At 37.2% G+C, this 25,413-nt stretch overlaps 1 protein-coding gene across 1 annotated transcript in view; it reads left to right on the top strand.

Moving 5' to 3' along the window:
* The first annotated feature begins 878 nt into the window (after positions 1-878).
* dock4b (dedicator of cytokinesis 4b) overlaps positions 879-25,413 on the top strand; it is a 114,647-nt gene continuing 90,112 nt past the window's right edge. Inside the window, exons 1-7 of the mRNA XM_038286511.1 lie at positions 879-906; positions 4,236-4,276; positions 5,512-5,567; positions 5,647-5,743; positions 7,944-8,092; positions 13,331-13,415; positions 24,199-24,350. Coding sequence (XP_038142439.1) covers positions 879-906; positions 4,236-4,276; positions 5,512-5,567; positions 5,647-5,743; positions 7,944-8,092; positions 13,331-13,415; positions 24,199-24,350 — 608 coding nt within the window. The remainder of the gene's footprint in view (positions 907-4,235; positions 4,277-5,511; positions 5,568-5,646; positions 5,744-7,943; positions 8,093-13,330; positions 13,416-24,198; positions 24,351-25,413) is intronic.

Here is a 25,413-nt window from a genome sequence, read left to right as displayed (position 1 = left end):
TGCGTTATGTTATTACACCGATGGTTATTTAATTTTGTAGAAATGTTTTCGACCAGTAGTTTGGGTCATGAGTTTGGGTCTGGTACCATTTTGTGGGTCGGAACCTGAAAAGTTTGGGAACTTCCTGTTTGATGGATATAAGTCACCAATGTATTATATGCACATATGGGATAAACAGGAAAATAAAAATACAAACTCCATGGAACCATTATGAAAAATATATTGCATAATTTCTGCTTTTAATTCAAGGCAGAAAAGTAAAATTTGACTATTGTATTAATATTGAGACTAGAAATTTTATAATAGGGGAATTTTTCCTAAATACTAGCACATTAATATTTTTTAAAGAGACGTGAAATAAACACAAAAAATAAACATACAGAACACATACAGAGGACACGTAAAGTTTTGTGGCCCCTTTAAATTTTTCACTCTTTATTTCATTGCAGCCATATGCTAAAAATTTATAAAGTTCCTTGGATCAATATCAAATGATCCTAAGTATTCACATCCTTTGTGGCGACACTCATGTTTAACCCACATGCTGCCAATTTCTTCTGATCCTCCTTGAGATGGTTCTGCTCCTTCATTGAAGTCCAGCTGTGGTTAATTAAACTGATTTGACTTGATGAGGAAAGGCACACACTGTTCTATATAAAACCTTACAACTCACGGTGCATGTCAAAGCAAACGAGAATCATGAGGTTGAGGGAAATACCCAAGGAGCAAGGCACTGTGGCAAGGCACAGATGTGGCGAAGGTTACAAAACAATTTCTGCAGTACTCAAGGTTCCTAAGAGTACAGTGGCCTCCATAATCCTTAAATGGAAGAAGTTTGGGATGACCAGAACTCTTTCTAGACCTGGCCGTCTAGCCAAATGGAGCAATCGTGGGAGAAGAGCCTTGGTGAGAGAGGAAAAGAAGAACCCAAAAATCAATATGACTGAGCTCCAGAGATGCAGTAGGGCAATGGGCGAAAGTTCCACAAGGTAAACGATCATTTCAGCCATCCACCAGTCGGGGCTTTATAGGAGAGTGGCCCAGTGGAAGCCAAAAAACACATGAAGGACTCCCAGACAGAAAGAAGATTCTCTGGTCTTATGAGACTAAGATTGAACTTTTTGGCATTAATTCTAAGCTTTATGTGTGAAGAAAACCAGGCACTGCTCATCACCTGTCCAATATAACCCCAACAGTGAAACACGGTGGTGACGGCATCATGCTATGGGGGTATTTTTCAGCTGCAGGGACAGGACGACTAGTTGCAGTTGAAGGAAAGATGAATGCGGCCAATATAAAACCTCTTCCAGAGTGCCCAGGACCTCAGACTGGGCTGAATGTTGACCTTCACTGCTTGACACAAAACAGGATCAGTTTCAGACTTCATTCAGTTCAAACACCTGTCAATTAGAAACCAAAATTAGTTCAGAACTGTAATTTGCTACTTAATTAATGAAGATACAAAGAATTGCAACTGCAAATTTCAGCTATATGAAACAACTGGAAGTGGGTCAGGGGCATTACTTATTGAACGCCGGTTGTAGCACTGAGTGGATCTAACTTCAATAAACGCACTGGACATTTCTCAGGAATTTCTTTGAAATCTCTCTAACATGGAAATTAAATGATAAATTAATGTTTAAGTTGTAGATTTTTAAAAAGTTGGTACGCCTAGATGCTGGTAACTTCTGCACAGCTACTTGTTTGTCATGTAGTATTAATCATTATTAGCTGGTCTTGGAGGCTAAAGCTGTCAGCTTCTCCCACAGCTACCAAAGCAACCCTTCACCACCTTAAAATAACTCAAATCTTAGAAATGCAATGACAGCTTATGTGAGCCATGTTCTGTAAAGCTTTACTCTTACCTGACGATAAAATCGGCTGACTGTTGACAAAGAAACCTAGAATAATTTCCATGTAAATTCGAGCTAGTGACCTTTTTGTGTATAGCACTGATTTCTAGTTAAAGAAAGTTTAATTAATAAACAAAGAGACAGTCAACTGAATGTTTGGATGCATTCTCCTTCTTGTTTTTCAGATTTTGCACCTTTATGCTTTATGCGCTAGTATTTGACTATGTTTTATTGCCTAAAAACTGCCATTAATGCCCACACCTGATGTATACTTTTAGTACAAGTGATACTTAAACTCGTAAGGTGTAGCAGACACATTGGGTTGAAGGAGAAGAAAGAAGTATGGAGTATGTGCGTTAATCCTAATAAATTGTTAACAAAGTCTTTAGTAATAGTATAGAACTTTACTGATTAGTTCACATTGCTTTAAAATAGCATCTAGAGTGCCAGCCACCATTGTTGGCCAAAATGTTATCCTGAATAATCACAGGAAAAACTGAGCACACTGCAGATTGAAGCAAATTGCACCATAGTAGAATGACTGTATTCATCTAAAAAAAGAAGAGGGAAGGGAAGTCACTAATGCTCTGGTGAAATCTAAGTGATTAGAATAATCTGAAACATTTACATCTGAGCTGTTTAGCTAATGCTCTTATCTGGAGGTATTTACAATGGCTGTGGTGGCCTTCCCTGGAATGAGCTTAAATAGTCTTTTTTTTTGCTGAACCGTATTACCTCAGATTTGTACAAATGTAAATTAACTACATTGTTTCTCTTTGGGTTTGCATTTCTAAAAGGCATCACATCTTAACTAATGGAGAATAAGTCCATTTGGGAGTGTGTAATGATGTGAAAAAGACCTTTTTATTCTTTCTTTTTTTTTTCTTTTTTTTTTTTTTGTTCCTCCAAACATTTGGTCATTGCCTTTTTTAAAACATCTGCTGGAGCGATTCAGCTATTCATAGCGTTTCTGTGTGGCTTTGTTTCAGCTTTTTCTACTCCCACTGCTCTGATTCATAAGTGGTAACAAAAATTGTGCCACAATTTAATAAAAGGCTGTTCAACTTTTCCTATTATCAAAACAAAATATGTATTTATATATTGTTTTATAATATAGCTTCAAAATAATAAGTCGTTTAACTAAAGACTAAATTATGGATTATTAAAAAAAAATAATTAACAAATGAATTTAAGGTCATTCTAATGTAGTCACAGGATATTACTACTTTACATGCAATAAAGTCAAATGATATCAAAAGATAAAGGTTTATTTTAGGGTTGCAACTAACAATTATTTAGCAAATTGAATATTCTGTTTATTATTTTTTTCAATTAATTGATTAATAATCGAAAAGGTCCCTTAAAAAAGATTCTTTTAAAAATTCTACCAGGTGAAACTAAATTTTTCCACTTGAGGAGTTTTGGATGGAACATATTGATTGAAATATTTAATATTTCTTTTTACAATTTTGGTATAATTGCTGCTCTGAGTGTGTTGATCTGTCAGCCAAAGGCATGTTTTAGAATCTCTATACTCCAGTTAACGATTAAATTAACTGGAATTATTTCGATAATCGGTTAATCACAATTAATCTGATTAATTGTTTTAGCTCTAATTTATTTCATCCAGCACAGCTGACAGAATTAGGCTGTTGACTTTGTAGTACACCTTTACAATGGTAAATGGTAATTGGCATGCACTTATATTGTCTTTATTCAAATCAGGAGACTTGACCAAAGTGCTTTACACTACATTCATTCACCCATTCACGCACACACTCACACACTGATGGTGGCAAGCTACATTGTAGCCACAGCTGCCCTGGAGCTCACTGACAGAAGCGAGGCTGCCGTACACTGGCGCCACCAGGCCCTCTGACCACCATCAGTAGACAATGCAGGTGAAGTGTCTTGCCCAAGGACACAATGACACTGAAAGTCGGAGTCGAGGCTTGAACCGTCAATCCTTCGATTTCAGGGCAAACTCCTACATCCAACGCCACTGTCGCCCTGTTTAAGGATGCTTAAAAGGGGCAATTTGTGTGGTTCAGGAAGAAGTATTGAGTCAGGAGTACCTTGTATGTCAACAAAACACATAGCAAGAAAGTATGTTGCAGCTATAGACCCATCAACAGACTCATTTAGAAATTAGATGCAGCTAACAACGGATTTACAAAGCTACTTTCTACCTAAAAGGCCAAAAAGAGAATCAATTCAGGAAGAAGGACTGTTTAAATCTTGTTCTAATTGGCTGCTTTTACCAGAAAAAATACAAAGCTGACACAATTACTGGATCAGGAGTACTTTCTATGACATGGAGAAAAATAATCTAAGATTATGTTCTGATGTTCAGCAAATTCAAACTGTGTTTTGTTTCCACAGGATGGTATAGAGGATTCATTCTAAAGAATCCTAATGTTAAGGTAAGCAAACTTGGAAGAAAAAAAGCTTTTCTTCTTATTTGTGTAAATGAATATACATTTACAGACACCTTCAGACAGGAATGTCAAATTCACAAACCTAACGTATGCACAAACTTATCTTCCTTTTATCTGACATAATTTATTTCTGTAGAGGTAAATACTTTTATCCATTTAAAATCATGGGATTCTGCTTAAAACAGCATTTCTCATGAACTGTTTGAAGCTAGCTGACCAGATCTATTTTGGACCTTTACTTACACCTAATATAGCAAACATAAGTATGCAAAATGTTCTTGCTACCTTTTTGAAAAGGTTTATATATTATGTACTAATGTTTAATAAGGTCATTATTACTCATTACTAATAGTAGGAGGGGAACTTCCATTGAAACTGTCATAGTTACATTCTGCTTGATAAAATACCTTATTTGGTAAATTTCTGTTTTTAATGTATTGACAGGCAGAAATAGAATCTTTGCGCACTGATTATGTATTTGAAATATGACATCCATATAAAGTCGGTCTTTAAGATTTGCTCCTGTTTATGATTAACAGGATGAATGTAGATATGTGGGTGAATGGGTTTATATAGACCAATGGTTTTCAAACTGGGTCCTAGGAACCCACTGTCCTGCATTTTTTGGGTATTTCCTTGCCTCCACACACCTGACTTTGATAAATGGATGACTAACAGGTCTCTGCAGCCCTTGATGGCTGCTAGGGAGGGAATGGAGTTATTTGGTGCAGGTGTGTGGGAGCAGCATCTAAAACATGTTGGACAGTGGGTCCTGTGGACCAGGTTTGCAAACCATTGATATAAATGGACAGACCGGGGGTTGGTTGGCAATGATGAAGAGATTATAAAAGAACATTAGAAATACCAATAGAGGGCGTTCAGAAGATGAAAAAACTGAATGGATATCCAGAAAATTAACATTTAAAAAATATGGAAACAGTTGATAATGATAATTGAAGGACAATTTAGAACTGTGCGCTGAATTTACAGTTGAATATGTCAGTTTAATCTTAGCTTTAATCTTTTTATCAAGCAGCAGTTTATTGCTGTCCAACTATTTTTAGATTTGTTCTTCTTGTGCAAATACCATAAACATCTTCGTCCTTTCAATTTTTTAATTCACACATATTCCAAAGTCTGAATTAATTACCTGTGTAATGCTAACAGTGCCAAATGATGCAGTGAGCATTTCAATGAACCTGTCTCTCCTCTTTTCAAAGGGGATCTTCCCATCCAGTTATATCCACCTGAAGAATGCCGTGGTGAAGAACAAAGGGTAAGAGATTTAACTCTAGTTTGCCGTTTCCATTCCTGAATGTAAGAGCTGGTTAAAACACAAATGTCTTCATTTTCAGGCAATTTGAGACAGTAATTCCCATCGAGGACTCAGTCATCACAGAGATGACGTCGACACTGCGGGAGTGGGGAGCCATGTGGAAGCAGCTCTATGTGGTAGGGATGATTACATGCAAACAAACCGACACAATTCCAATTTGAGTTTATTTGTGGCTTGGTGATTGGAAAACAGTTACGGCCCTTTTCCATACCCTCTCAATTGCTGAATTGATTGTGATAGTAGCCCATTAAGCTATCTGGGGGGCTGATTGAACTGAACTGATGAATGCTTTTAGATCGAAGAGCATAGATTCGCTACAGAAAGCAGCAGGAAACCTAAGCTTATTAGTTGAAATCCATTTTTTGCCCCTTTTTCACTGTAAAGATTAATTTGTCACTTAAATTGTCAAGGTGGGAACGTTTATGCAGTTGGATAGTTCCTCTGTTTTCCTTGATATCAATTATCCTTATGCCACCATTTCCATTTACTCTGGAACATTACTGTCTCTGGCAGTAGTGTTTAAAAAGCCTTAGAAAGACATAAATCAATTTACAGGAAACATCTCAAAAAAGATTTCTGCACATTTATTAAGCAAAGGAAAACATATTTTTTTGTTTGATGCTAAAGTTATCTAACACATTTTCTATTCAATTCTTGTGTTAATTGGACTCAAGGTTTAGAGCAAATCAACTAGGTGATGCAAAACGTAATGTAGTCATATGCTGGCGTTACGTTTGGTTGTAATAAACAGGAAGTTAGGGTAGTGAAATAGCACGAACCACAGTAATGTAGCAAGGTTTTGACAAAGCTGATCATGTGACATGAATATTTGCTAAATCCTTTTTAGCGCATAAAATTTTTTCAAAAATGTCAAAAACTTTCTGAAGTGTGTTCAGAAACTTTCAAACGTCCGAATTTTGCTGTTTCCTTCAAGCGCTCAAGCACATACTTTAAAATGCGGTTAAAGGACAATTAACATGTCAACATTTATTATAAAAATCAACAACTAATGCTCTTGCCATTTCCTTTTAGCTATTTAAGTTTAATTAAAGTCTCTTTTGTTTCTCTTTTTTGAGTTGCTGTTTTCCTAGGTATAAATTTAAGGTTATATAGATGTCCATATCTCTGAGGTACTCTTCAAAATGTGAAGTGAAGATCGCATTCAAGTAAGGAAAGGACGATTATCAATAGTCAACAAGCTGCTTAGGATCTAAACATGTGCTTGGTTACAATCAGATCAATGACTGAAATGTTTAAAACTAATTGTTACTAAGAAATGACCGAAAAATGGCAAAGAGGCTGGATAGACTGAACCTATGAAGTTGCAGATACTCAACTAAAGAATTTCCTTTTGGGTCATTAAGGCTTTGTCACAAGGCTGGCCTTAATGCGCAATTCAGATTTTTTTGGTACATCCGATTCTTTTGTTTGATCCTTCACTTTTCCAAATATATGTGACTTTTATGTGATTTCCTGTGTGAACTGCATTCACAGAACTTAAGTGTCCCCCATGCGCAGTATAGGAGGCAATGACGTCACAAATGAGCATGCTCTGCGTTAATGGAAGATAACATGGATGGTAGAGCTTGAGCGCATTTTGGAATCTTTCCTTTCTTTCCCAACCTCCTTTTTAAGAAGGCTGACTTTAAAGACTGCTCTCCGCATTTTCATCTGCCATGGTTGTTGTTTTTCCTTTCTTGACTTTGTTGAGTATTAGTAACGTTCAGGTCAGTTGAATGCAACCTGGCCATTCAGACACAGGTTGCATTTAAAAAGGTCAGATTCAGGACCACATAGCCAAGTGGCATAGTTCGCATTGGGAAAACTTGGATCTGTGTAGTTAAAAAGATCAGATACAGGTCGCATGCGTACAAAAAAATCGGATTTCGGTCACTTAAGGCTGCAACAGTGAGACACCATCCAGTTGTATCTGCTTCTTTAGGAAGAAAAAAAAACGTTTTTCTGTGTCTTACCAGCAGTCCTATAAGGATTTAAAGTTAACTAAATGTTCCTTAGATAAACTCACTCATAAAGTTTTGCACAAAGGTGAGTATGATTGAGCATTCTCCTAATCAAAATTATATTTAAAAAAAAAATTTAAAACTGTTTGACTGCTTGAATTCTATAACTTACCGTAAATTTTTAAACAAACATATGTTAGACCTTTTGCCCACTAAACAAATATGTACTGAGACTTATTATTGGAATGCCAATGAGGGTGAATGAGGCTCTATTTCCTGTCATGTTTGCCTGTGTCTCATCTCAGCGTTTCTCTCTCTCTTTCTCCTTCCTCTCCATCACTTCCACCTCCTACAGAAGAATGAAGGAGATTTATTCCATCGGCTCTGGCATGTGATGAATGAAATCTTGGACCTGAGGAGGCAGGTACTGGTCGGCCACCTCACTCACGACCGGATGAAGGACGTCAAACAGCACATCACGGCGAGATTGGACTGGGGTAACGAGTGAGTATCTGACTACTGGTGATGTCTTGCATAGAGGCACTGAGATGTTGAATTTCATTGGGTGAGCTCGAGACACAAACAGCAGGGTTGAATTTAGAGCATCCATTAACTGACAGGGTTTTTTATTGCAACCATAGTTGTTATATTTTTAACCCTCTGCATGCATAGTGAGCAATGCATGCAAGGTGTTATCTTTAATAGGTCTATAAAAAACAAAGGAAAGTTGCTTTATTTTACTTTTGACAGCTTTTTAGGTATGCTGGTTTATCTTTTGTCAAGCCATCCTCTTTTCATACAAAAATAAAGAAAGAAAACAGTTTTTTTTGACAACCCTGGAGTGAATAAAGTCTGCACCAGTCTCACCTGTCCACAAGACTTGTTTTTCTGAAAAATTTCAGGGTTTTTTGTGCGAACAAGGTGAGATTTTCTTCTGATAACATTTCAATGAAGGTCACACTCCTGCAGAGTTCAGCTAAATCTTTGATTTTTCTCTCCCTGCAATCCCATGAGCTGCTTATAGTCAGGTTTTTTTCTGTCTTGCTTACTTCATTTTGACCTTCATTGCTTCTGTTTTCCGCTTCTTCTTTAGTTTCTTATCTAATCAAAGCTGTTGGACTCTTCTGCTACATTGGCATCAATTTTGCATAATCTGAGGGCAGCTCAAGTTCATTGAGGTGAAATATTTGGAATACAATTATTCTTAAAAATTCATCCGTTGGGTCCTACATGTTTAATTAAGATTTACACCTCAGGCTTTCGTTTTCTCCAATATATTGACAGGTCATTTTTGCATTATCAAAAATATAAAGAAGTTTGTTGCCTGGATTTTCTTGGGATCAGTAGTGTTGTGCCCATCCGCTACCCAGGAATACACCCTCCCAAAAGTAGCTATACAGATGACATAGAGAAGTAGATATAAGGAGAGATGCCTACTCAACCCTGCTGTCAAGGCCAAGCTTGGAACCTGGCCAGTCATGTTCTGATTTATTGAGTTGTGTTCTGCTGTTTGTCTGGTTTATGACATATTTTGTCATGCATTAAATATGGCTGTAGTAGGTATATTGGACTGTCTTTTTTTACCAATGCACATTTAATGGGGGCTCAAATAAAGATGAACTTGAACTCCTGAGTTAACCAACCCGGGGGACTATAGTCTGGAGGAGGTATAGCTATGATTTTCTTATGAAAGGCAGCAATTCAGCTGCTGAAAATTTGCAAGTTGATATCCTGTCTGAGGTTTGTTGGGGATACATGGAATATAGGATGTATCTACAAGGAGATAGCATTTGAAATGCAGAAGGGATCTGCTGTAATAACAGATCTGGCAGCAGCCAGTGAAAGTGGGACTCCCAGGACTCATGAGCTCCAATGGAAAGTAAAGTTCTCTCAGTTTGAAGATAACACACAAACTTAAGGCAATTTATGTGAGATTATTTTCAAATAGCCATGGGATGCAGGATGCACTTTATGAGGTTCTGTTTGTAAATGTGCTGCAAGTTGAAGCATTATCAGCTTCTCTACCAAAAGTTGCCATTGTCCTCAGAGAATGAGGACGTACCGACAGATAAGTGCAGGGCACAATGCAAAACATTTATGACATTATACTAACATGTTTGATTAATCCTTAGGGCTTTTGTGAATTAATGCAGCTTTAAATTTGAGAGCAGCCATAAATGGGCATTAAGAACCACAGCTACCAGTACAGCAGTTGCTTGATTACCCTTAACAAAGAGTGCCGTATCACAGTTAGATTTGACTTTGTTGGCACAAAATGGGAAGTAAAGTCTTACAGTTTGTCAGAGCGACATATCCTGTCTTTCAATAATAATTTTCAATATTTGTTCATGGGAAATTGTGTTTTATTTATTTGTTTATATTATTTATTTAGTCTTCTTCATACAAGAGAGCACTCAGTGTTTTAAGGAACTGTCCGCTTATGAATTACTCAGTTGATCAGATTATAAAACTTTAGATTGTCTCGTTATCTCTACTACCGAAACTTATGTATAGTACAGTGGTAGACATTGTCTGCCAGTGTCACCACTTGGCGGCCATTCTGGATAACATTTGAGCAAAAGATGCCATGTATGAAAATAAACAACATATGGCTGTTTTTTTTTTTCTTTAAATAAAATTGAATAGTCATAATATTGATCTCTTCCTTTAAAAATGCTTTCAGTTTTCTTTCTTTGAATTGATTTGACCTTTTGGAACAGTGTGCCAGCGAGGCATCGTCAACATGGGAAATAAAACGAGGTTGATGGACATTGTTAAGGACTTCGCAAAAGATTCCTGGTGTTGATTTGAAAGAACTCAATCAGATCGCTCAATCCTTAAAGAGCTGTGGCATCTTTGCCAGATCAACTTAAGGCTACTTCTATCAAGAAAAAGGTTGACTTATGCCCAAAGGGCGAGATCAAACCAGACCTGAGGTGTTTTAATCCTTTCAGTTGTTGGGCTTATTAATTATTCTAAATGAATTGAGCTGCCTGGACTCCTGACATGCTGTGTGTAGACTTTGTGGACTCTGCTGCAAGTAAATTGCACCTTGGGGGCAAAATATTGAACAGTGAATAACGTATGAACATTGTTCTTGTTTGAAGTGGAGCTGTCAAAAGTAATAACCATTGAAGAGAAAGACCCCTTTGAGGTTAGAAGAAGTGTAACTTTAATGTTGTCTGGATCTTTGTTTATTGCATTTATTACTCATTCTAACAAGGATTTAAATATTATTGGGGTTATCAGCCTACTCTGTTTTGAAAGGATTCAGGAAATTGATATTAAGGAACACTTATGTTGAGATGTGGTTGCCGATTTCTATTCATGTTGGTTTTTCACTAATCTGGGAGGAAACGAGGATTTTCTGAATAATCTTGATATTTATCTCTTCAAATGATGGTCTTGTTAATCCCAGTATTTGGGTTCAGCTCAAATATTCCTTTAAAAAAAATTATAATTTTCATTTTCCCTGCCTCTGCTTTTTTTTTTTCTTGCACATTTCTGCAGCTCTTTTATTGGTTTCCAACTTTCCAAACTTGTCACCAGTGTTGGGAAAGTTCTCTTTCTAGTTCAGTTCACACATTTTAAAATGAACTAGTTCAGTTCATAGTTCATAATTCAAAACCAAAAAATGAGTTAGTTCATAGTTCTTTTTTTTTCATATATTGCTCAATTACACCATAGCCTACTGTAGAACCACAGCCAGCAATTATTTTATCAGTTGTAACTCTGAAACTGTGCGTCAGATTTCATCTTCATATCCAGTTTTGAATCCTTATCAAACCAGGGTTTACATTAGCATTGAGGGGGCAGCATTTCCCCATTGTTGCTTTAACGCTTTGTTGCTGTCCATTCACTTCACACTAGTAGCAGCTGCAGCTTTCACCCCTACAGTATATTCTCAAAAACATCAGGAAAAATGTGCTGCTTGAATGGTCTTTTTTATGAGTAATTATTAAAAGAAAAATAGGAAAGTAGTCTTTAAGGTGCAAATGTTTTTTTTTTTTATTTTAATAATTTTTTCCATTTGAAATTCCATTTTAATACATACTAAAAAGGAATACTGGAAAATTATACCAGGCAGGTTTAACAAACAAGTTACATGGATAGTAAAACCCTCAAGAACAGGGGTCTTCTATGTTTTCCAGACCAAGGACCCCCAAACTGATGGCGAGATGGAGCGGGGACCCCCTAACTATATATATTGTATGAAATTGTGTCCTATAGTCACTCTATTACAGATGGAGTAATGTAAAGAAATGTATTTCTCCCTGGGATTATTAAAGTTTTTCTTATTCTGATTCCTGGTTGTTGTGAAGGAAACAGTGCCCAGCTTGAAAGAGCTCCTGTGTGTCGCTGAATGTGAGCATTGATGACTGAAAGACATCTTTTGTCTCCATTTATCTGTTTACTACAGTGTGTTGATTTCATGTTAATGAGTATTTAAAGACATTTCAATTAGTGGGGGAAAAAATTGCAGGGGGGGGATATAAAAATATCAACTAACCATGCAGACCCTCATGCAGTACCTCCGTAGACCCCCTAGGGGTCGCGGATCCCCTGTTGAAGACCTCCGCTCAAGAAGATTTTACTAACACAAACTGAAGGACCAGGCTGAGGTAGGAATTTAAGGTTACTGAAGTGCGGATTTTTTTACTGAAAGCCGGCGGGCAAACTTGTTGCTATCATCCTCACCGACCACATGGTCATAAAACTGTTTTAAGTGATCATACTGCTGCTTTGTCGCCTCCACGGTAGCCTACATGCTGCTGTAGCTTCCACGCTGCATTTTGTTTTGATGACGCACGCGGCTGTAGGCTACGACGCTGGTAGCTGGTGTTGCCAGATTGGGTGTTTTTCCCGCTACATATTAAGGCCTGTTTACGGTGTGATTTAGAGGGGTTTCGCCTGGAGGGCTCTATAGAAATCTGGCAACCTATTGAACGGAGCTGAACTGAGAGAGCGTGCCGTTCACAGACACCAGGATGAACGAGTTCACAATAACGTTCATCAGGCAATAATGCAGTACGTTCAGTTCACGTTCGCCAAAATATGAACGAGTTCATGAACTTTCGTTCAATGAACGCGTTCAGGCACAACACTGCTTGTCACACGTCTTTCTTCAGTTTCACCTCCCCTGCCTGCAAGCGCACTCCTCACTCAATCAAATCGCTCTCACAGAGCCAGCTCTTGCTCCATCCCTCCTGCTGCTTTTCCTCTCCTATCTCTTACTGCTCAATGCTGATGGCTTAAAGAATAGAAAGAAAAGCCCAACTCATCTCATATTCTTATTGTGTGTGCCCTTACTTTTCTTCATTCTCCTGCTGCTGGCTGTCCTCAAACAGGTACACATCCATCATTAGTGAGGGCACTGTTTGGAGAGTCTCTCTCTCCACTGGCCTTTTTCCTTTTATTGCTGCAAAGGAGACATCTTGAACTGGATGGTGCTGGTCTAAACCACAGGAGAAGAATGATAAAATGCTGGCTTTAACCTCCTCATTCCCATAAGAGCTGAGAATCAAGGATTGAAATGCACATAAACTGATATGCGTAAATGCTAAGAGGTGTAAAAGGAAGTCAGAATGGAAAGGAATGGAATAGATCTGTCAGATGAACTTAAAAGCCCTGATAGAAGTGACACCAGTCCTGTTGATGCTCAGCCCTGCCTACAATTCAGTTAGAATGGGTTCACCTCATAATCTGTGTCTGATTTGTTTGATTTATCTGTGTGTGTTTTAGACAACTTGGCTTGGACCTGGTGCCCCGGCGGGAGTTCAGCATGGTGGACCCAGATGAAATCAGCGTAACAGAACTTTATAGACTGGTAAGGATTTTTTTATGTTCTTCAAAACCTCATTTATGGTTCAAAGGGTGTTGGTGTTTTCATTCAATAATACTCTACCTTATTTTACTGATACTGCCTATGTAAGATTTGTATGTCAAAGTCCTGGAATGATTCAGTTTTTGCACTTATGTTAGCAACGCTGATTTATATCCAAAGTCATATAAAAGTCAGTTGTATGTCACAATTAAAATCTCCCAATTAAGTAAAAAAATATCATACAATTAAAATGAGTTAAACTCCATATCAATAGGTGACAGTATGGCTATTTGGCTCAAAACTTTGATATCTAGTCTATTATTAAACATAGAGAAAGCTTAAACCTAAAAAAATAAATATGCCTTCCCTGGGAGGTGTTCCAGGCACATCCCACTGGAAGAAGGCCCAGTGATCATGGATCACTACTTTTCAAGGTGCATTGTGGAACATTTTCAGTCCACTACTTTTTCATCCAATAGATGTTCGGACACTCATTTATAAGGGCTTAAGCACTATATAGTGCCCTACATAGGGATTAGGGATCTTAGATCTAGTTCTTTGAATATGGTTTGGAGTCGTACAGAGGTAAAATAAATTTGGGTTTTGATCCTCAGTGTGGCATCAGCATCAGTGTTTTCCTCCAAGAGCGGCATTTGGAGCAGCGTTTCTATTGGACAGAATCACCTTTCCTTGCGTTTGCTTCAATATTTCCCTCCTTCCTTCTCCTCCTGCTGTTTGCTTCACCATTTTTCCTACCCGCCCTCTCTTGAACCCCATCCACTGTTACCGTGGAAACCACTCTTCTGCTCCGTAACGGAGTGAGGGGCGAATTATATCACACACACTCTCACACTGTGTCGGCTTTTGCTTCAGAGAGGGGTAATGAAGGCTCTTAATCCATCTGTTTCGTTTCTGTTGTTTGCTGAAACAAAGCAGCCGTACCAGGATGAAAGCAGAACAACACACCTCTGTTTACAAAATGAGCAAATGACTGCAATTCCCCGCTATAGAGAGGCAAGATTAAAAGAAAAGCACTCATTGCATACATCAGTGCATAAAGACCCTGACATGAGATTATATAAAGGCACAATAAAACATCTAATGATCCCTGATTACATCAGTATTTCTCAGTGAGATTATAAGTCATGGGAGAGCCTTAATTTATCTTTTGTCTGCTTTGGTATTTTGTTGCGAGTACAATAGAGATTATTTCTTTATATAGACAATACAAAGTAAATGACAGCTTTATAATTCTAACTATACAGGGTTGCAACTGTACGGAAGAGGATTAGGGCCACTGAAAAAAAAAAAAATGCTAAAAAGTACACAGACACACAATGGCAGAGTAGTAGAATAGTTTTTTCTAATAAGTTACTTCTATACTAAAACAAAAAAAGTTAATCTTCAACCAATAATCTGACTATTGCTCCATTGATGGAAAAAAATCGGAGACATTGGTCCAAGAATATAAAGTGGAATCATATGACCCCTGATCACCACCTGACTACCACATTATTATATCAGTAAGTTTAGTGATCTTGATCATAAAAGTTGGATTTTTCTTTCGAAGCCACTAACATCTCGCATCAAGGAGTTGTACACTCTAATGTTTTGCCTTTGAAAAGATGTTTTTCAGCTTTTCTGTACTTATTCAGATAGAAAACGAAAACCATGCAAGATTTTGGCTTTGGGGAACAGATAAACGGATTATTTCACTATCAGAAAAGCTTGAGTTTGATTTGCAGTTCGGTTTATTATATTGGCTTTATCTTGCTTGCAAGAAAAATGTAAAAAAAAATTTATGTTTATTTGCTTTTACTTCTGTTTTTCAGATTTTGTCTTCCTTTATTTGCAAAACAGGAAACTTTTTCAGGGAAAGAAACAAAACATTTTAAAGACACTAATTGCTTCCCTATTCCCAGCCGTAGTTTGTTTTGGCTTATTCCCTGTTGCCCAAATGCAATTGGATTTCAAACTTCCTTCTTAGTCCTTGGAGACTGAGATCAGTTTATTAATTTTGGTGGATCATGTAACAGTGATGGATCACTCAGACCTGGCACAGGACATAAGCTGACAAAGCCACTCCTTTGGTGAGAGAAAGACAGCGCTCTCCAAGATTTTTGGCTCCCATACTAAGACAAGTAAACAGCCTAGTAAGAAAAAAACATTAAAAAGTACCGCACTGCCCACATGTTTTCTCAGTGTAGTCTTTTTTTTTTTTATCATTGTGTCGATTATTACTTATTTACTTTTATTAAATTGCAGGTTTGCTTGTTTTTTCCTTTTGTCTCATCAAATTTATACCAAGAAAAGGAAATGTTATAAGTTAAGAGTAACAAAATCCACCATCTCTATGCAAGTATTTTTTTTTACACTATTTTGAATTGGTTCAAAACACAGCAAAAAGGATCTTAATAAGATGATCTGCCAATAGAAAGAGTATGTTTAGCCTTAAAATCAGATAATTGGATATTTTTCACTTGAATTAATAGAGTACAGTTGTTTAATTCTTATTTTAAATGTAAATTATGTTATTCCATTGGTAGAATCTCAATTACTTGCTCAAATCAAGAAAAAAAAGATTTAATTTAAGAAAAAATTACTTACTTATATTTCAATTATTTGTGTAATATGTCCTCCTACAAACTGTCCCATAGATGCTGCTCAGTCTCTTAGTTTCATGGAATCAAAAAACACTGATTCTAATTGAAGCAAGTGAAGCCTGCAGGGCTTTGAATGTTGTTCGAAGTGATTTTTGGACTTCTTAGAAGAGTGATAGATTTACTTTTGGAGTGTTTTTTTTAAGGCTGACCACATTGGAAAGGTTCACCATTACCTCATGTTTTTCTCCATCACTGTGGTTCACTTGGGTCCAACACATTAGAAATGGCTGTGTAACCCTTTCTGGGCTGATTTATATAGTTCATCATGTCAAAAGGGTTCTGTTTGTACCACTGTTATACTCTTTTAATATCCTGAGTAATGTAGTACCTTTCAGAAAAATTCTTACAGAATGGATCTTTGTAAATTCTGCAGCTGGCTTTTACAACTCTAAAGAGAGAGGTTTGTGGATGCACTTCCACCCATGTTTACTGTTTGGTCTTACATACTGTTACTTACATACAAAGGATGTGCATGGGCAATATGCAATTTGTGTATGGTAATCAGTCAAAAAAAACAGTATATACAGTAGATGACTTATAGAAATGTGGTAAAAAGAGATGATAAGAAGTTTAACAGGTTAGTTAGTAGTACAGGTTAGTTAGTAGTACATTATTTTTCTTTTATGTTAGTTTGACCTGTTCCTTCCATGCCTTCTCTAGGTTTTTTAGCTTCTTGGTGCACTTCACACAGTTTCAGAAATTCCTAAAGAAACAAAAGGACAAAATTACATTTGCCTGTCCAGCTGTATCCTGTCCTATTCCTGTCTTGCCATTGGAATGCCAGTCTCTCGAGTCTTTTCTCTGTGCCAAGTCATGCAGAAGCTGACACATAACCACAGACCGTTCCCATCAGGCAGCCTAAATGACACACTGAAAATAACATTGTAATAAAATCCCAAAGCATAAATTAGGCTTTCCCCGGAACTAGTCATTTTACGTCAAACCCAGCAGTTTAGACTTGTTCTGTGTAGCAGAAGCACTGATCCCTTAAAGACAGCATGAGTTTTTTTTTCTTAGGTCATTCTACCAGAAGGTGTCTATTTATGGGGTCTAAGTCAGACAGAGAAGACAGGACTTAACAAAACATATTTGTCACTTTGATTGGTGTTATTTTTAAATGATTTACGAGTGCATTTTTGCTAGGGTCTCATGTGAATAAGTGGTTTTTCAATTATCTGTTTATAACATCTATTCTAAAGACTATTCTTTTCGTACGTTATTGTTATCCTCACTGTTTATGTCAGATTTACTTGCATGTCTTCAGCCTTTCTAAGTTCTTGTCAATAAAGTGACCCGAAATCAGGGGAAGTCTACATAAAACTAAGATATTTACTTCTAAGGTGTCTGATTTTCGGAAGGCTCTTTTTGCTTTAATCACATAAAGCAAATAATCGATCCGCAATTAATAAATCTCTTGATAATTTCCCTCCCTGCTGAATTCGGGAGTTTACTTTCCTAGTTTTGTCTTGGAAACAACAAAACTGCAACTTGAAGCAAGAATGCTAACAGGGAAATAGTTTTTATTTTGTTGTTTATAATGGCCAACATGCCAGAATGCATTGAAAGTCACATCTCATTACTCTACTGGCCCACACATTTAGTTGTGTAAAATATATAATGCTGATTAATTTCCTTTTACATATAAAGTCAGAAAATTAGTAATACAAATTTTGTAAAACTAATAATAATTGGCTTTAAAAGTAATCCTAAATTCCACTGTTAATTTTGACTTCAGGGTTTTCTGCTTGGTGTATTTGCCAATGCCAACACTGTAACATCTGGATTTTTCAGCTATTTATAAAGCAGATGCTTGTTTACACCAGAAATGGAGAAAGGAGGTGCTGTCCCACTATTGGTATGAAACATGCACTTTTCGTATCATATTTTATTTCTGCTGTTAACACATTTTTAATTTTGATGGATTACCCACTACATTTATTTCCCCGTAAACATTTGTAGTTCTCTGCATAGAACTGCAATTATAGACATTCAGAGAAATATCTTAACATAGAATTGCATTACATATGTTTTGTCCATATGTCTATATGTATTTTTAAATGTTTATCATAAGTTTAGATATTTTTAAGATCACTGCAAAAAATTGAAATCTAAATAAGTAATTGTTTTCTTAAATTAAGTCAATTTTTCTTGAGTTGAAGCGGTAAGTGAGCCTCTTTGCCAAAAGAACAAGAACATTTACATAAAAAATAATTGTATTGTCTAATTTTAAGTGCATATTATCTACAGGTGCTGGTCATAAAATTAGAATATCATGAAAAAGTAGATTGATTTCAGTAATTCCATTTAAAAAGTGAAACTTGTATATTATATTCATACATTACATACAAACTCATATATTTCAGATGTTTATTTTGTTTAATTTTGATGATTACAAATGACAACAAATGAAAATCTCAAATTCATCATATCAGAAAATTAGAATATTGTGAAAAGGTTCAAAATTGATGGCCCCTGGTGCCACACTCTAATCAGCTAATTAACTCAAACCACCTGCAAAAGCCTTTAAATGGTCTTTCAGTCTAGTTCTATAGGCTACACAATCATGGGGAAGACTGCTGACTTGACAGTTGTCCAAAAGACGACCATCGACACCTTGCACAAGGAGGGCAAGACACAAAAGGTCATCGCTAAAGAGGCTGGCTGTTCACAGAGCTCAGTGTCCAAGCACATTAATAGAGAGGCGAAGGGAAGGAAAAGATGTGGTCGAAAAAAGTGTACAAGCAAGAGAGATAACCGCACCCTGGAGAGGATTGTGAAACAAAACCCATTCAAAAATGTGGGGGAGATTCACAAAGAGTGGACTGCAGCTGGAGTGAGTGCTTCAAGAACCACCACACACAGACGTATGAAAGACATGGGTTTCTGCTGTCGCATTCCTTGTGTCAAGCCACTCTTGAACCACAGACAGCGTCAGAAGCGTCTTGCCTGGGCTAAAGAGAAACAGGACTGGACTGCTGGTGAGTGGTCCAAAGTCATGTTCTCTGATGAAAGTAAATTTTGCATTTCCTTTGGAAATCAAGGTCCCAGAGTCTGGAGGAAAAGAAGAGAGGCACTTCATCCACGTTGCTTGAAGTCCAGTGTAAAGTTTCCACAGTCAGTGATGGTTTGGGGTGCCATGTCATCTGCTGGTGTTGGTCCATTGTGTTTTCTGAGGTCCAGGGTCAACGCAGCCACATACCAGGAAGTTTTAGAGCACTTCATGCTTCCTGCAGCTGACCAACTTTTTGGAGATGCAGATTTCATTTTCCAACAGGACTTGGCACCTGCACACAGTGCCAAAGCTACCAGTACCTGGTTGAAGGACCATGGTATCCCTGTTCTTAATTGGCCAGCAAACTCTCCTGACCTTAACCCCATAGAAAATCTATGGGGTATTGTGAAGAAGAAGATGCAATACACCAGACCCAACAATTCAGAAGAGCTAAAAGCCACTATTAGAGCAACCTGGGCTATCATAACACCTGAGCAGTGCCACAGACTGATCGACTCCATGCCACGCCGCATTGCTGCAGTAATACAGGCCAAAGGAGGCCCAACTAAATACTGAGTGCTGTACATGCTCATACTTTTCATGTTCATACTTTTCAGTTGGCCAACATTTCTATAAATCCTTTGTTTTTATTGGTCTTCAGTAATATTCTAATTTTCTGATATGATGAATTTGAGATTTTCATTTGTTGTCATTTGTAATCATCAAAATTAAACAAAATAAACATCTGAAATATATGAGTTTGTATGTAATGTATGAATATAATATACAAGTTTCACTTTTTAAATGGAATTACTGAAATCAATCTACTTTTTCATGATATTCTAATTTTATGACCAGCACCTGTAATGATCCTATTTTAAGAGTAAAATACTTACTCCAATTGCAAATCATATTATTTACCTGCTCAAATGGAGGGTCAGTACACCTAATTTAAGACATTTTTACTTATTTCTAGATTATTTTTGCAGTGATCTGGGCCGATCTGAGACTAGCTAATAACTTTGGCTAAAAAAGGAAAAGAAATTGGAATAAATGAGGAAATCAATTGTTATTTATGGTGAAATTTTTAGTGTTTATATCCTTTGAAGGAAAATTGTATTAAAAACTCCTGATCTCTGCCTCTATGGTCTTGCCTCTGAGCTTTCCATTTTGAGTGTGTAAAACTGGCTGAATTGATAAAAATGGTACAATGATTATTTTAACAGGAAATAAAAGCTGAATACATTTTTTATGGAACTTCTGAAGGACAAATGGTTCAAAATTATTTCAGCAGCAAAAAAGCCAAGGTTAATTATTTCAACACAGAAAGTATACAACAGTGTAGATGCAGATAAAGCAGGTATCTCTCTCTGTGTTTTCTGCTGTTGTTAGTGCACCTTCATTTTTTATCTCATCTACCACCTCTTGAATCCTGCCCCCAACCCCAACCATCCTGTTGTGTGTTTTCCTATAGTCAGTGAGTGTGAGACATCATTTGGCAGTACCTCTACTGACCATCTGGTGCTGCTTGTGTGTGCGCACGTGTTTGTGTGTCATATTTTTGGACGCTAACAGCAGACTGGGATAAACCTCTCATGCTGTGAAGTTAGCTGTAATGTGCATGTTGATCTAGATGGTATTTAAAATGCTATGATGCAATCCTAAGTCTTACTGATGTTTCTATATATCCTGACCTAATATAGGGTGTAATGACCATATCCCGACCACACTGAGATGTGACATTTACCTGCTGTTAATCACCACTCTTTTGCTGCGTTAGAAGACCATTACTTAATGTTGTTGAGGATATAATTGGAACCTTTTAAAAAATTCAGTATAAAGGTTACTCTTAAGTGATATAAGGTGCTCTTTTATACATTTAATGGTGTGAATAATTTTTTTCTTTTGCACTAAGAGGGAATTTATATCAGATTTATATTTATTTAGACTACTTTTCTAATTTAGAATTTAACATCTTTGTCTTGTTAAAACCTTAATGTATTTTACAAGGGATGCACTTATTGATTAAATAAGTTTCTGAAATAATACATTAATCTAAATAGATATAGTTTAAGTAACGTTTTATTTCTAAAAAAGCTTAATTTGGAATATAGAGAGAAGAAAAACATATTGCACATTTGGAGTGAACTGCAAATGGAAAGAAAATTGAAAAATATATACATACATTCAAGCCTTAATTAAAACATTTTATGTATTTCACATTTATAAATGCTTAGACGTTATATTTTTACAGTTTTGTCTTCACTACTGATGTAAGGTTATTCATTCAGCAAAGGACATTTTGTCTTTGTATCAACACTCTTAAGTAATGATTAAATTACAAAATTAGTTGATGAACATTTCAGTAATTAGTTAATAATTATTAATCTGGTTCATAATTTCAGCCCTAAATTTTACTAGGTTCTTTTGTGTTACAATTGAAAAAGCAGATTATAGATTTAAATAAAGGCTTTTTGGATTTTGATAACTTTTAGATCACCATTTTGAAACAAATTGTGTTTATTTTTAACATGAACGGCTGTGAAATTATAATTTTTCAAATCAAATCTTGGTGCAGGGGAGATTTTGCCCATTTTATTACTGAAAACGGTTGAGATTCAGACAGATTCGGTGGAAAACACATGCTGCTTCCATATTTTAGTAGCGATGGTTTTGTTTTAATGCCATCCACTGCAGTTAGCATGTGAGTTCGATTTGGGTCTCATTTAAACAGGGTAGGCATACCCATCTCCACATGTTTGGTTAATTTCTTTAGAGGCTTATTATAAACTCCGCCCAGAACGTATTGTTGTCATATTGTGAAGATCAATAGCCATTATTTAGTAACCTATTTTTGGATATGGTACATAATACCCAATTCGGACCTTCAGATCTCAGCATATTGTTTTATAGCCTAACCCTGACCTGTATTGTGTTTTCCTTGTTGCTTCGCTTTATGGAGCTGCATTTATACTGAAATAAAGCTACACACAGCTGGGAAATTGATAGTACCTTATTTTGTATATATACATATATATATATATATATATATATATATATATACATATATATATATATATATATATACACTATATTGCCAAAAGTATTTGCTCACCTGCCTTGACTCACATATGAGCTTAAGTGACATCCCGTTCCTAATCCATAGGGTTCAATATGACGTCGGTCCACCCTTTGCAGCTAGAACAGCTTCAACTCTTCTGGGAAGGCTGTCCACAAGGTTTAGGAGTGTGTTTATGGGAATTTTTGACCATTCTTCCAGAAGCGCATTTGTGAGGTCGCACACTGATGTTGGACGAGAAGGCCTGGCTCTCAGTCTCCGCTCTAATTCATCCCAAAGGTGTTCTATCGGGTTGAGGTCAGGACTCTGTGCAGGCCAGTCAAGTTCATCCACACCAGACTCTGTCATCCATGTCTTTATGGACCTTGCTTTGTGCACTGGTGCACAGTCATGTTGGAAGAGGAAGGGGCCAGCTCCAAACTGTTCCCACAAAGTTGGGAGCATGGAATTGTCCAAAATGTCTTGGTATGCTGAAGCATTCAGAGTTCCTTTCACTGGAACTAAGGGGCCAAGCCCAGCTCCTGAAAAACAACCCCACACCATAATCCCCCCTCCACCAAACTTTACACTTGGCACAATGCAGTCAGACAAGTACCGTTCTCCTGGCAACCGCCAAACCCAGACCCGTCCATCAGATTGCCAGATGGAGAAGCGCGATTCGTCACTCCAGAGAACGCGTCTCCACTGCTCTAGAGTCCAGTGGCGGCGTGCTTTACACCACCGCATCCGACGCTTTGCATTGCACTTGGTGATGTATGGCTTGGATGCAGCTGCTCGACCATGGAAACCCATTCCATGAAGCTCTCTGCGCACTGTTCTTGAGCTAATCTGAAGGCCACATGAAGTTTGGAGGTCTGTAGTGATTGACTCTGCAGAAAGTTGGCGACCTCTTCGCACTATGCGCGTCAGCATCCGCTGACCCCGCTCCGTCAGTTTACGTGGCCTACCACTTCGTGGCTGAGTTGCTGTCGTTCCCAAACACTTCCATTTTCTTATAATACAGCTGACAGTTGACTGTGGAATATTTAGGAGCGAGGAAATTTCACGACTGGATTTGTTGCACAGGTGGCATCCTATCACAGTTCCACGCTGGAATTCACTGAGCTCCTGAGAGCGACCCATTCTTTCACAAATGTTTGTAAAAACAGTCTGCATGCCTAGGTGCTTGAATTTATACACCTGTGGCCATGGAAGTGATTGGAACACCTGATTCCAATAATTTGGATGGGTGAGCAAATACTTTTGGCAATATAGTGTATATATATATATATATATATATATATATATATATATATATATATATATATATATATATATATATATGTCTCCAAAGCACAAGAATAGTGTACAAAGGGATGTTAAAAGCTAGTTTTCAATACTAAAGGTGTTTACACATAGGCTAACTTATTAATTTTTATAGAAAAAGTATTAAAATCTATGTTGTTTAATAGAGTACATTACCTTCCCATCATGTCCTTGCACTGCTTTGAATGTGTCTGTTGCCTAAAATCTTAAAGACAACAAAAGTTTGGAACATTATCAAAATTAATTGCACATTTTTGAATGGCACTACATCCACTACCTTGCACAACCATATTTGTTGATTCTTTTCTTTAAGTCAGAAAAATAAACTGACAGTTTATGTTTATTCAGGCTCCAACATTATTTTTTGGTGCCGTAGGCAGTTTGGAATATTACATGCTTTATAACCCAGATCTATTTTCACTTAATCTATATCTGAGGCTGTTCTGAGGTTTGGATTGAAACATAAATCTGCTGCAGAGATACCCCATGCTGTGAGATATCCCCAGGGATGCTATTTATCTCTGACTTTAAAATTCAATATTAAATACAGCAGCTAAAATATGATTGGTTTGTATTTAAAGATCCTATGCAAATGTCTTTCCCCCCCGGTTGTATTTGTTTTTGCACATTTTCATCCTTTTAGAACTTAAAAAGTTTGGTTTCTTTATTTAATGGGCAAACGCTAACGAAAACTTCCAGCAGCAGTAAAATAATCTTATAATCTGATTTCTCCCCCCTCTGCTGCAGATGGAACACCGGCATCGTAAGAAGGAGACTGCTACGCCTGCGAGCACACATCACTTATTTGTTCATGTGAAAAGCCTGATGAGTGCCAATCTGGGGGAGGAACTGGAAGTCTTCTTTCACATTTATGATGGGCGGGAGAATCGGCCTCTCAGGTAAAAAAGCTGACAAGACTGACTACCATGGTTACTCAGTCTGGACATTTGCAGAATTACCTGTGTGCTTTTTTCATCTCTGGTTACATTTTGGATTTTACTGAAGGCTATTGAAAGACAAAATAGGAAAACAGTACCCTGCTGACCCAAAAATAGGACTATCGTGATTATAAGATGACCCCCTCTTTCCAGGACCAGCTTTTAGAAAAATAAAACAAAAAGACCCAAAAAAAAATGTATTTTAAGAAAATAATTTTTTTATTGAAGTGCTAACAGTTTTATTGATATTAATATTGCATGAAAGATTTGTGCAATTTAACTATTAAACCCCCCCCCCAGTAATGACACATTTAATTGAAATCTTGCAACACTTCAACTAGAATGCATTCTGAACTTTGCTCACGCAACGTCTGAGAAACTTGTATGAGCCTTTTACTCAGACGTCCTCTGCCTCGCCACACTCACTGTCACTCCAACTCTTTCCCTGCAGCTCTGCAATTTTTTTGATAAGCTTCTCTTTTGCTGTCCGCATTTTTCCGCTCTTTTTGAACGTGCCATCTTCTGACATTGCACTCTGTAACGATGTGTTTCTTTGCTGTCTGACAGTTCTTTGATGCTTCCGCGACGTTGACCACCGTTATTTTAAAATAGGCGTCACAACTCCGCCTCAAATGTCTGCAAACTTGTCTGACTTTTGATCCACTCCATTCCGGGCAGCGACTCTCCTTTTGTAGCGTCCATGTCCTCTCTGTGATGATAGAAACATGACCCCAGCGACAGTGAGGTCACGGGCTTTGCAAATAACTTGGGTCCTCTGCTGTTGCGTTCTTGTAGCGACCCCAGAAAACTGTCAGCCTGTGTAATTGGTTAGACCCTGATTATAAGATAACGCCACATTTTCACATTGTTTTTAATGAAACAAAACCTTGTCTTATAATAAGGCCAATAGTATTTGAATCCATCCATCCATCCATCCATCCATCCATCCATCCATCCATCCATCCATCCATCCATCCATCCATCCATCCATCCATCCATCCATCCATCCATCCATCCATCCATC

This window comes from Cyprinodon tularosa, unplaced genomic scaffold (assembly GCF_016077235.1).
Source record: "Cyprinodon tularosa strain WSP-4 unplaced genomic scaffold, ASM1607723v1 ctg227, whole genome shotgun sequence".
Lineage (NCBI taxonomy): Eukaryota > Metazoa > Chordata > Actinopteri > Cyprinodontiformes > Cyprinodontidae > Cyprinodon > Cyprinodon tularosa.
The sequence above is the reverse complement of the archived record's forward strand: the minus strand, read 5'-3'. Positions and strand labels throughout refer to the sequence as shown.